This window comes from Dysidea avara, chromosome 1, assembly GCF_963678975.1.
Source record: "Dysidea avara chromosome 1, odDysAvar1.4, whole genome shotgun sequence".
Lineage (NCBI taxonomy): Eukaryota > Metazoa > Porifera > Demospongiae > Dictyoceratida > Dysideidae > Dysidea > Dysidea avara.
The window spans coordinates 45,449,522-45,463,531 of NC_089272.1; the positions used below are offsets into that span (position 1 = coordinate 45,449,522).

The 14,010-nt window shown below is 37.4% G+C and overlaps 1 protein-coding gene across 1 annotated transcript in view; it reads right to left on the reverse strand.

Moving 5' to 3' along the window:
* The window catches only part of LOC136247055 (uncharacterized), an 87,278-nt gene that overhangs the window by 50,787 nt on the left and 22,481 nt on the right, over positions 1–14,010 (reverse strand). Inside the window, exons 19-22 of the mRNA XM_066038653.1 lie at positions 6,422–6,689; positions 3,468–3,505; positions 2,078–2,206; positions 1,307–1,591 (exon numbers count right to left, since the gene is read on the reverse strand). Coding sequence (XP_065894725.1) covers positions 1,307–1,591; positions 2,078–2,206; positions 3,468–3,505; positions 6,422–6,689 — 720 coding nt within the window. The remainder of the gene's footprint in view (positions 1–1,306; positions 1,592–2,077; positions 2,207–3,467; positions 3,506–6,421; positions 6,690–14,010) is intronic.

A 14,010-nucleotide genomic window follows, 5' to 3' on the forward strand; every position in this document is an offset into this window, starting at 1 on the left:
TATGATTTTGAGCATCACCCCATGAAAATGTTTGTTTTATTAAACTCTTCATTGTGCCAAAAATATTCTTGCAAAAAACCTGAATTTCACTGATACTGTATATTAGAATACATTTGACTGTTCTATTAGACTATCATCATCACTAACAAAACTACCTGTTCCTTAGTAAGCAGCTGCACATTACACCATGTGAATCTTTTACTTGATCTTCGAAGTTGCTGTTTTTACATCCAATTCATTATATCCGTATATCATACAGTGCAGTGGTATTGCATAGTAGGGTGTATAGAAACTTGAACTTTCCTTGCCCAATAATATCACCAAACATCATCCTCACTTTTCCTTCATAACTGCTTGGCAGTATTGATTAGCCATAGCCAAGCCCATAAATGTCTTCAGAGCAATCCAAACACTTCCAAGGAATTTCTATGACTTTTTTACTTACCATATTTGACCGGTTAATAACTGTGTCTTATACATTATAGTTGCCACAAGATTGTAACCACTCCACAGCTTAGATTTTATTACTGTCATAAGAGCCACCCTTGGATAAGAGCCATGGCTTGTATGTGAATATACTGATACAAGTGTTTATAAGGCAAGTGTGATGCAGAAACCAGGAACCTATGTCAATCAAGACTTCGTAGTGTTCCATGTACGTGACTGGTGTACCAAACTATTGGAACTGCTATCCCACTACAGACCCACAAGAAAAATGCAGGGAGTCAGCATCTTTTCTACAAAAGTCCTTAATCCTGCAAAGATGAATGCAGTGCCAAAGGAACCACAACAAGTAAGAGCTGGATCTTCCTCTACTAATCTTGAGTTATTGCAGTCTAGTGTAAATATCTTAGCAGAGCGTGATATACAGTTGTACCACACCAAAAAGTGCATGGATTGTCAGTACTATTCATTACATACAATAGGTAGAAAAAAAACTAAAAGTCTGGTAATTAGGCCCTGGTTGATTATGCCAGAAAAAATTAATACAGTAGGTGACTAAAAGCATTAAACATAATGTTCACACTGCCAATATGTTTAGTACCACTAAAAACATGTATTATAACTTAATTAACTGTTTCTTGGTTGGTTATGTAGACTTTGTAGCAATAAGTTCAAATACTCTAATACAGCAGTCAGAGAATGCTAATAAAACTCTCAATTCGCAAGCATAATCTTGATTTCGAAAGCATACTTAAGAGCATAATAGGCTTGATTTCTAGAAAATTACATGTACAATAGTTGGCCTACTTGCAATTTATTGTAACATAAAAGTACAGTCTTGAATTGCATATACAGCCTGTACCTTATCACTCTTCTGAGAATAATAGCCAACATTATCCCATGTGGCTATCAGCAAATTTGTGATTGTGACATTTTGAGAATTATAAAGTGCTGCTCTTATTTCACTGGTTGCTCTAGCAAGAAGACTAGGATCAGTGGTCTGACGATAGTAAATATTTCCAGTTCCTCTGGTGTCAACATCAGCCCAGTATGGTGCAATGATCTTAACAGTGTTATTCAGAGGGAATGATACAGGAGTACGAACATTATAAGGACTGCCAAAACTAATAACTCCATTATCATTGATCTGCATGGAAACAATAATAATGTAATTAAAAGTGCATTCTTCTATGCAATCCACATATTTACAGTATTTGAAAATCAGACCACTGTTTGCTCAACTGCTTACTCTATTGGGTATAAAAGCATGGCCTATCTTGCTTCTAAAGCACATCTGTATCACATACATATATATATATATATATATATCAACCACCAAGAGTCACAATGGTAGTGCTAGTACATATGTGGGTGTGTATTGGCTAGCTGACTTACATGACTCAGAATGTAAATTCTGTGGTTGGCTCTAGGTACATACAGCTTAATACCTGCATTCTATATACAGCTCTATGGTACAAAAAATGATTGATATATGGTAAGAAAATGGTGATGCAGGTGAAAACAAGAAATTCTAACAACAAAACTTGAGTAAACATGACTGATTTAAAGACAAATTACAACTTCAATTGTAGTGTACAAACAAGGTATGTTTTCACTTCAATAGCTCACTTACATATACTGTCCGAGCAATTTCTTCATAAAAATGGAAGCCATTAGATAGTGTAATTGGTGGTGAACTGCCCTCGCCATCAGTAGGTGCTGGTAATGCAGTGTCATTGTGTAAAAATCCAAATGGATAAAACTAGAGCAAAATAAATGCATTTATCATGCAATTAAAAGAATGATGCTATTCATATTAGGTTAAAATTTAATATAACGTGCTTATTAATTTTAGAGTGTGTTGTACAACCAAGAAAACCATGTATGTATTTGACAGAAAGAAAATGTGCTCTCCACACACACACACGTGTGTAGCTCCATGGTTCCTTCTCAAAACACACGATTTTTGCATTAAATTAAGGCTGTCCTTTTCATTTGGCATCCAACATACTGTACCAAATTTAAAGCAAAATCACTACAATTAGTTGTGAAATATAAGCCTTCAAAGTTTCTTCCTTTTAGTAATTCTTTATTGCAAGGGACCTAATTTTCTTCATTTTTGTCACATTTTACAGAAACGAGTACAAATTTAGTGTACTTATGAATGCATGTATCAATGTACCTACACATCTAATAAACATTCACCTAGTTATGGAAGAATTTGCATTCAAAATATGTCACACCTGCAGGGAAAACCATTTATTGTAGCCTGAAAATCAGTCTGTGTATGCGTTGACCATCACAGCTAAACCTTTGTGGTTTAAAAGCAACCACAGCAACAGCTACAGAGTTCAAAGAACCTTGGTCTAAATTGCAGGCTTTAATATTACAGTCACTATATAAGTAGCAAACAAAGTGCACAAATGTTGAAAAAAGTTCAAACCAGGAACCTCCATACTTAACTCCAAAGCCCTTCACCACTGTCAGCTACTCAGCTCACTTAATTTCTACCTTATAAAAGTTCTCTTACTGTAGATCTATACCAATTAAAAATCCAGAATGTTCTAGAACTTTCTATGTGTGTTCTATTAGAAGTCCTCAAAAAATGTGCACTCTATTAGAGTATTACAATAATACTGTAACAGATAGTCAGCAAAATACGTAATACATTGCATAAATATTTATTTACTTACTGTACAACGTACTATAGAATTAGTGTGATTCAACCCCAGGTAAGGTCAACCATTTTTCAATTGCAATATAAGACTAACTTTTGGAATACACTTTTGTAAAAGCATCATGACTGTTTTATTAGAGTATTTGAATATTATACCAAGTTACAGGGATGTATATCAATATTTTGCAGTTCCTAGAATATACTGTAATATTTCAGCCAGATTTTCTTTCTGAAAGCTTTCAAAGGGGTCCCTCATCCCTGTTTCCCAATGCCTAATCTACACAATTGGTTATATTTATAGATAGCAACAACTCATAACATTAAAATTAATCTATGTTATACATACCTCTGATATACATGTGCTGACACTTGGTTCACAAACATCTAAAGAAAAATGTAATTCCAACATCTAAGTTTTGTAATTTAATTTTTCAAACTGTAGCTACACTGTAAAATAGTAATAATACGTACATCATAAACCAGTACATATTTGAGCAGATACAGATGACTTGGTTGTGTAAAAAGTACTGACTATATAGAATTTGTTTCATTGGTAATTCTTAAAAAAAAAATCACATTTCTGTATATTAAATTTTCCAACTGGCTGCCCATTTTTCAAGTGTGTGCAGGTCTTTTTGGAGTTTCTGGCAGTCTTCTTCTGATTTAACAATGGAATGAAAAATAATGATATAATGGAATTGTACAGTTAGACAACGTCATTATAGTCTGACAGTTATACATCAGCTTGATATATTTACATAGCATACTGCATGTAACACTGTGAAACTTACTGTATTGCCTAATCCAAATTATTGAGAAATGCCAATTTCAAGTACGTATTATTCAGAGGGTTATAGCTTACCGATGGTTCAATCTTGATAAACAAATTGTTTAAAGATTTCATACCTAAACAGCATCTATTGTACAAGTAACTACCAGAAAAAGTCTAAATGGCCTTTTTTATGAGCTGAGGATGACCAGCTCCAATAAGAGTAGTGTAAGGGAGGGTAGTGACGTGGTCCAAGCATTATTTCAATATGCAAGAGAATGTGGATTAGGCCACTTGTAAGGGTTTAAAACCAGCTAAATTAAGTGGAATATACAGTAGGTAATTTTTCAACATCTCAGAGTCAGATTCAGGTTAGCCAGAACTTCATCAAATTCATGAATCATTTTGTATGGTTTCTCATATGACCTTGAAGATACTGCCAGCAAAAGCAGACAATTTAGTTTTCATTGACTGTTAATAGTGAAACTTAATCATACATGTATATATGTACTGTAGCTTTATAACCATAGTGAAAAATCAAAACCACTGTCACAGGCAATATGAACCAGTGACATTATTATGCAAAATAGCTTACAGTACAATAGCAGCTTGTCCCTACATGTTGTGCCACAATAATATTATGTTGAGCTCCTTTGACACAGGAAAGGTACAGTAACATCTGTATTATGAGGCTTGCACTTTTTCACAAAGTCCAGAAATCAGCCTTGCAAAACCATCCTGCCATCTTGACAGTATTGGTTAGGTGTACTTAAGCCTAAAAGTCCCTACAGTTTGAACTGAAATTCCAATAAGTTTCCATTTTAAAATTTTATTGTTCAGTGGTATTGACACGGTGCTAATGCCTTCAGACGAGTTTAGCAGGGGCATACTGAGGGGGGTTTCCAGGGGTTTCAGGAAACTCCTTTGGATTTTACACACCACTTGAAACATTAAGAAATTGAAACTTCAGGTTTCCAGAATTTGGAATCTGTCATGGAACAGGACACATTTTAAACTTTTATCTTAGTTAAATAATAGTTTGAACATGATAGCAACACTTATAGCATTGTTCTGAATTATGATTCTGGTGAAAAAATCGAGATACTCTAATAAAACAGTCAGGTAATATAAACAAACTATTCTAATATAACAGTCAATTAGGCTTAGTGGAAACCCCTTTTCAAAATTCCTGCATACGCCCCTGTGCAGTTTACTAAAAGCTAAAGCTACAGGCTTGATTTTCAGTGTTAGCTGTTTCAGCCTGACAGGTTCCCTTTTGGGTACTATTGCATGCAACATGGACTTATCTTTGTATTTCTTAGTGTTCCATTTATTTTCACTGAATGGCAAGGTGTCAATTCACAGTAGCACATAATGGTTTCTTTATGCTAGACTATAATGTTTGTAACAAGAGTCGTCCATATTTTCTGTTTTTCTGTAATGAGACTTGATTGATTTACGAGGAACTGAGGCATGTCTTGTACTGTTCTGTACATGTGTTTGTAACACTGAATAATGGACTGAATATAGCTGAAAACAAAACATACGTAATGACTACGTCACTTTTCAGCAATTGATGGTTAGGGAATGCATCATCAGAAGCAAACTTAATTTCATGGCATGTAATACTGTATCTGCTGCGATTCTTCTTTTGGTGCAGTGTGTACCAGTTCACCAGTCACACAAAACAGTAAAACAAATACAGTAAGTACAGGTAAAAGGAAAAATTATGAATTTTAAGCTTTCTTAGAGAATGTAGAATGAAAAAAGGGAGGTCATCTGAACTTGCAGTTATACTAGTGGATATTTAATCTGTACTTCAGCCTATACCAATTACTGAAGTAAGGATTAAATGTCCAGTAGTATATCTGCAGTAGTACATCTGCATTCTATGACTTTAGCGGAATTAACAATTTTGATAATGACATTTGATTGGCTGAAAATGCAGTCTCTAAATTCCATAGTGCCTTGCTCATGTCCTAAAATAGACAATCTGAGTGGATACAAAACACAACCATTAAGCACCTGTAACATTGCCAATACATGGGTGTTTAAATTAACAGTCATACACTGTAAAAAATTGTAGTGATTCGTTACTACTTTCTGCCACAATATTCACTAATTTCAAGTAGTGACATTCACTACTCATTTGTAGTGACCTTCACTACATATAGTAGTGAATATCACTACATGGTAGCACTAAATTAGTAATGAATGTCACCACACAAAAATAGTGAGTATTGTGGCAGACATTAGCAGTGACTTGCACAGTTGTGACCTTGTTTTTTTTACTGTGAAGGTTCAAAGTAATTTAGCAACCCTCAGGCCCTGCAGTAGTGTCACTGTTTCACTTGGATACCACAACACAGAGTCTTCAGGTTACTAAACTCCATACAACTCTGTGTTTCAATATCCTACTATTTATTTATAAAATTCCTTTTATGCAGTATGTTTTGTACAATTCATCAAATTTTAAAACTTTCAAAAAACTAGATGCATATATACAGTGTACACTGTACATTTATTTTTACCATGATCTACTTGGAATATCCACACTCCTGGAATGCCGACATTAGTAGTCTGAGCTATATCAATTATGCTAGGAGTTAGTGATCCAGGAATGGTTACAGAAATTTCACCATCGCCAGCATTAATTCCTGCTAGAGCTTCAATTCCACCAAGTCCATTATCTCCACCAGAGTCATCACCAGTAGTCCATTGTATTCTCCCATCATCATATAGGAATATTACAAATGACTCTACTCCACTGGTGGCTAGTACACACTGGAATGTGTTGGTCTATAGGTAGGTAACATTGTAAATCTGTATACATGTACAAAATGGGATTGTATGAATGAGCCACTACACTGCAAGTGTGGAAAACTGGTCTTATTGCTTATTTTCAACGTATCAAGAAATGCCAGTTTTATGTATCCATAGCATTGTAGTCCACCAATGGTGAAACTATAAGTTTTTGCTATGTAGTTGCAAATTTGTTTAATTCTTTTTGTGCAGATCAGGCTTTACAGGCTCCTTGAGCCTTCTATACCTGTAACACAAATACTAATACTAAACTACTGACTTGCATCAAATTGTTGAACATTCTTAGGCCTGCGCCTATTATGCCGGCATAATCTTGAGAATAATAGGTCACCAATTTTGTGAGAATAATTCCGGAATAATAGGATGGTTACAGGCATAATTTTAGAATAATCGGACGACCACGGGAATAATTGGTGGAATTAGGGGGCGTGTCTCTTCTTGATTTTACCTAGAAGAAAGAGTTAAGCTACTACAAATTATATAAAGCTGGCTGAAAGGAGCTAAAAGATCGATATACTCTAATAGAACGCTCAAATACTCTAATAAAGCAGTCAGATCGTTTCATGTTAACAATCTGCAGCTAGCATCAGGGATTTAATTGCATAATTATCTGCAATTCTGAAACTTGTACATCTTATACCAGTGTATCTTCATCAAGTCTTTGAGCATTATTATCTACCTAACTTAGTAGCTATATAGTAGTTACAGCATATTATTATAATACACTAATAATTAAATACACTTGAATTATTACTGTAGATAGCTATTCTAAGTCTGCTGTAACTATTATGGATAGAATAATGATGTGTAAGGTGGAATGCTTCATATATGGCTATTAATAATTCGGACAAAACTACTTATAGCAGCATCTTGAAAACTAAGCGACTAGCCACATAATTATATATATATATACTGAATGAGAATAATTATGGAATAATAGGCTGGATATGAGAATAGCAAAAAGAATAATAGGAGAATTTTTTGGGAAATTCTGGAAAGAATAATAGGTAAAATTTTGAGCATAATAGGCTCAGGCCTAAACATTCTACTTAATTATTTACTTTCCAGATCATCCACTGTGCAAGTAGCCTACAGCAAAATATTTTACTAATTTAGATAGTTTTTGTGGGATCGACTGCATCAGGAAAGTTACAATAGGGTGGTGGAGAGGACAAAGGGTTGTTTCAAAACAAGAGGAATGTGTAGATGTAAATTAGGCCAAGTTGTGGGCTATCAGGGCTTAAAGCTGGCGGCAGTCAAGTCATTAAGTCTAAGTCTTTGAAATTAGGTCAAGTAATCCTAAGGCTACAGCACATGTTGTTGTCAGACCTTCAGTGCTGGTCACCGTAAAGTGTTAATAATTATACAACCAAGTAGGAAGAATAATACGAAATGCGGTAAAATTACGTCATTAATAAATAATGAATGAATAAATCATACAGTACGATAGTAACTGTATAGTAGGGACCACAAAGGAGTAGGCGTGGCCCACGAAATAATATCACCCAAAACCAGCTTCGATTTTCCCCTACGACGATGAGGCAGTATTGGTGAGGTAAAACTAAGCCCAAACAAGCTTTCAGATCGACCCGAAACGCTTTCAACAAGTTGCTACGGAATTTTTTAAAAATTTATTCAACGGAATTTTCTACTGACTGACTGACTGAGTAACTGACTGATGCCTTCAGACAAGCGTAACTCGATAACGGCTAAGGCTACGAGCTTGATTTTTTCACTGTTCGACGTCGCTTCTGCCCGACAGGTACCTTTTGGCATACTGCAGTACGTGCAATGAATTCTTCATGGACTTACCAGTGTCCTCCTTTGTGTCGCATTCATCTTTGCTGACAGGGAAAGGTGTCGATTTGGCGCGAGCACGTGATGGCTTCCCTTCGAAACGGAAATCGTCCGTATTTTTCATCGTGGCTATTTCGATTGCAGAGGTGCTTTTCAAACAGTTCTTGATTCGTACTGCTATGTAACGGGTTGAACATAGCCTACAGTGAAGCGTAATGGATACTTTACTTTTCAGACGATAATTAATGATGCGCGGCACGATTTCTTTCTTTTGGAATGCGTGGATTGTAGAGGTGCTTTTCGAGCAGTTTTTGATTCGAAATGCTGTGTAACGGGTTGAACATAGCTGACAAAGAAGCGTAACGGATACTTCACTTTTCATACGATAATTGATATAGCTGGGGCGCGCGGCGCCTCTTCAGATGCGGTATGCATGGGTTCACCAGTCATAATCAAGACACACGATAGTGTGTCGTGCGGCCCAAGAAGCCGGCGCGCCACACCGTGAGTATATTAACAGGAAGAAAGAAAACGCAATTTTCACACCTATGTAGCTCTGTGATCCCTTATCCGATTGGAACCAAATTTGCTAGAGACGTGCCGCCCAGTTAGGGGAGTCTACATACCAAATTTGAAGAAAATAGCCCCAGCCATATCCGAGATACGAGCGAACAAAATTTCGTTTAATTTCTTCGTTTTTTTTTTCTTCTTCTACTTCTTCATTTCGCACACTTCGCAAAATCCGCCATAAAACACGAATGCGTGCTCGGATCGGGCTGAAATTTGACGCACTTAAAGGGCTCATTAAGGCGGATCTGTGTACCAACTTTGGTAGGAATCCGATGAACATTCACGGAGTTATGACAGATTATTTGCGTAAAATAAGGTCGAAGGTCTGTCACGCCTACAGGGTAAACCCCTTGGAAGAATCAGTTGAAAATCGATATGTAGATGGAGCAACCATCGTAGGAGTGCCTTTTTGTGGTTTGAAAGGAATCGGAATAAAGACCATGGAGATATGACACAAAACCCAACCTGTGTTAAAATTACGCGATCGATTTTTATGAATAAAAAAACTATTAGTTTTCGTGTCTACCAGGCAAACCGCTTAGAGCAACGAGCTGAAAATCATGTAGCTGGAATAATCATCATGGAAAGTTCTTGCAGTAGTACAGAAGAATCGGATTACAAATCACTGAGTTATGATTCGAAAGGCAACTATGTGCAGCAAATGCGAGATCGAGATACTCTAATAGAACAGTCACCCTAATAAAGCATTCAGCTGCATGTATAATTTACTCAGTTATATTATATTGCAAGTTATTCTGTAGGGAAGTCAGCTACAAACAAGTCATCCTGTAGTCAGATCAGCTAGAAGAAGGTACCTAATAGAGAGTTCAGCTACAAAGAAGCCATCATGTAGAGAGTTCAGCTGAAATAAATCACCCTGTAGAGAATTCAGCTACAAACAAATTGCCCTGTAGAGAGGTCAGCTAGAAGACGTTACCTTGTAGAGAGTTCAGTTACAAAGAAACAATCATGCAAAGAGTTTAGATGCAAACAAATCACCCAGTACTCAGAAAGTTCCGCTATGAACAGATCACACTATAGAGAGTTCAGTTAGAAACAAGTCATCCTGTAGAGAGATCAGCTAGAAGAAGTCACATTGTAGAGAGTTCAGTTACAAAGAAACAATCATGCAAAGAGTTTAGCTGCAAACAAATCACCCAGTAAAAAGTTCCGTTATGAACAGATAACACTATAGAGAGTTCAGTTAGAAACAAGTCATAATGTGGAGAGATCAGCTAGAAGAAGTCACTTTGTAGAGAGTTCAGCTACAAACAAATCACCCTGTAGATAGTTCAGCTAGAAAAAAGTCACCCTGTAGAGAGATCAGCTAGAAACAAGTCACCCTTAGAGAGTTCAGCTAGAAGAAGTTACATTGTAGAGAGTTCAGCTACAAAGAAACTACCATGTAGAGAGTTCAGCAGCAAACAAATCGCCCTGTAGAGAATTCAGGTACAAACAAATCACCCTGTAGAAAGATCAGCTAGAAGAAGTTACCTTGTAGAGAGTTCAGCTAGAAACAAATCACCCTGTAGAGGGTTCAGCTACAAACAAGTCACCCTGTAGAGAGTTCAGCTAGAAGAAGTTACATTGTAGAGAGTTCAGCTACAAGAAACTACCATGTAGAGAGTTCAGCAGCAAACAAATTGCCCTGTAGAGAATTCAGCTACAGACAAATCACCTTGTAGAAAGATCAGCTAGAAGAAGTTACCTTGTAGAGAGTTCAGCTACAAACAAATCACCCTGTAGAGAGTTCAGCTAGAAACAAGTCACCCTAGGCCTGTAGAGAGATCAGCTAGAAACAAGTCACCCTGTAGAGAGTTCAGCTAGAAGAAGTTACATTGTAGAGAGTTCAGCTACAAAGAAACTATACCATGTACAGAGTTCAGCTGCAAACAAATTGCCCTGTAGAGAATTCAGCTGCAAACAAATCACCCTGTAGAAAGATCAGCTAGAAGAAGTTACCTTGTAGAGAGTTCAGCTACAAACAAATCACCCTGTAGAGAGTTCAGTTAGAAACAAGTCACCCTGTAGAGAGTTCAGCTAGAAGAAATTACGTTGTAGAGAGTTCAGCTACAAAGAAACTACCATGTAGAGAGTTCAGCTGCAAACAAATTTCCCTGTAGAGAATTCAGCTACAAACAAATCACCCTGTAGAAAGATCAGCTAGAAGAAGTTACCTTGTAGAGAATTCAGCTACAAACAAATCACCCTGTAGAGAGTTCAGCTAGAAACAAGTTACACTGTAGAGAGATCAGCTAGAAACAAGTCACCCTGTAGAGAGTTCAGCTAGAAGAAGTTACATTGTAGAGAGTTCAGCTACAAAGAAACTATACCATGTACAGAGTTCAGCTGCAAACAAATTGCCCTGTAGAGAATTCAGCTGCAAACAAATCACCCTGTAGAAAGATCAGCTAGAAGAAGTTACCTTGTAGAGAGTTCAGCTACAAACAAATCACCCTGTAGAGAGTTCAGTTAGAAACAAGTCACCCTGTAGAGAGTTCAGCTAGAAGAAATTACGTTGTAGAGAGTTCAGCTACAAAGAAACTACCATGTAGAGAGTTCAGCTGCAAACAAATTTCCCTGTAGAGAATTCAGCTACAAACAAATCACCCTGTAGAAAGATCAGCTAGAAGAAGTTACCTTGTAGAGAATTCAGCTACAAACAAATCACCCTGTAGAGAGTTCAGCTAGAAACAAGTTACACTGTAGAGAGATCAGCTAGAAACAAGTCACCCTGTAGAGAGTTCAGCTAGAAGAAGTCACATTGTAGAGAGTTCAGCTGCAAAGAAACTACCATGTAGAGAGTTCAGCTGCAAACAAATTGCCTCGTAGAGAATTCAGCTACAAACAAATCACCCTGTAGAAAGATCAGCCAGAAGAAGTTACCTTGTAGAGAGTTCAGCTACAAACAAATCACCCTGTAGAGAGTTCAGCTAGAAACAAGTCACCCTGTAGAGAGATCAGCTAGAAACAAGCCACCCGTAGAGAGTTCAGCTAGAAGATGTTACATTGTAGAGAGTTCAGCAGTTTAGCTGCAAACAAATCGCCCTGTAGAGAATTCAGCTACAAACAAATCACCCTGTAGAAAAATCAGCTAGAAGAAGTTACCTTGTAGAGAGTTCAGCTACAACAAACCACCCTGTAGAGAGTTCAGCTACAAACAAGTCATCCGGTAGAGAGATCAGCTAGAAGGGTCACCTTGCAGAGAGGTCAGCTACAAAGAAACCACCCTGCTTCATCTTTTCTTCTTCCTGTAGTAAAGAAAAATGACAGGTTAAAAAGCCCTAAAGCCGGCCATAAGCCGCCTTTGGGGTATACAAATACAAAAAGAAGTGAAATCTAATCCAAAACAGCCAAGCTGTAAAAAAAGAGTGCGGCCCTGAGAAAGGCTATGGTGAAAAAAGATGTGAAATCCAAGGTGGCGGCCAAGAAATGGCTGTGATGGTAGGTTAATGGTAAAAATTTTAATAGCAACAATTCAGGTGAATTTGGTGCCGCTTGGTCTTGGCACAAAATTCACCTGAATTGTCGTTATTAAAATTTTACCATTAACCTACCATCACAGCCATTTCTTGGCCGCCACCTTGGATTTCACATCTTTTTTCACCATAGCCTTTCTCAGGGCCGCACTCTTTTTTTACAGCTTGGCTGTTTTGGATTAGATAAAATTATTTACAAAAAAAAGTTAACAAACAAGTACACGAAAAAATTTGGAATTTTCAACTAGAGTAGGGACCATAGCACACCGATAAAAAGTACTGAAACAAGTTGGAGTAGTCCATGATATTCAATCACTGTAAAACAATAAGAAGTGTTATATCCCTACTGTGCATTTCCGTTATGGTATCTTGAGCTCAGTAGGGATATAACACTTCTTATTGTTTTACAGTGAATGAATATCATGGACTACTCCAACTTGTTTCAGTACTTTTTATCGGTGTGCTATGGTCCCTACTCTAGTTTTTTTTGCTTTTTTTACAATACAAATTACTCTACAACTAAACTACAAACACAATTAATTACAACGGGGGTTTGGGGAAAGGAAAATCAGAGTCCTCACACTGCAAAGCCCAGTACCGTAAAATCATACGGGCATTGTTCGTCCATAAAGAAACTGAAAGTTGTTGTAACAAATGTTTATGAGCCTGTTTGGTTGATGCACGACTTCTGGCTGTGGTGTGTTCAGCGATGGTACGAAGGGTCTGAAGCACAAATGGTGACCAAAAACCAAAAGTTTCTACAACAAGTGGGACAAAGTCACACCCTGCCTCCTCTACAGCATCTTGATGTCTCTGGTCCTTGGCTAACTCACCTGCTGCAGCAGCTACCCCAGCACAAGAAGAAGAAAAAGAAATGTGAGAAGGCTGGGTAGTGCTACGAACAGACACATCAAAATAAGCTGGACGACTATGCTGAAAGTCAGGGTGGTACACATCACCTGGGCGAGAATTATCTTCATAAGAAACACGTTGTTCTTTCAAAACTCCTGAGTGACTCTGGGACAAAGCATGACAAACAATGTCAACTAGAGCATCATGGCGACGAATTCTCATAGGACCATGAGAACAGTCTAGAAGATGGTCACCAAATTGGTCAATGGAAGTAAGACACACACATAATGGGGAAAGTGGAAATAGAGGGATTTCGAGCCACAAACGAAGGCCAACAACAAACTCAGGACCAGGAATAGCCAGAGCAAGGGAGACTTGAGGAATAGCTTTGAGCCATCCACTGCTAGTACCAGATGAGTGAGAGAGAGCAGTAAGTCGAGCACGGTTTCGGATGTTGAAAGAAGCAAATAGTTGGTCATACTGATTTTGATCTAACAGAGCCTGTAAGTCCTGCTGGGTAGCAGAGGGAATAAAGATATCAGATGTAAACCTTTCAAAGGTAGCAACAGCATGTTCTTCATTTGGAAATACTAGATCAT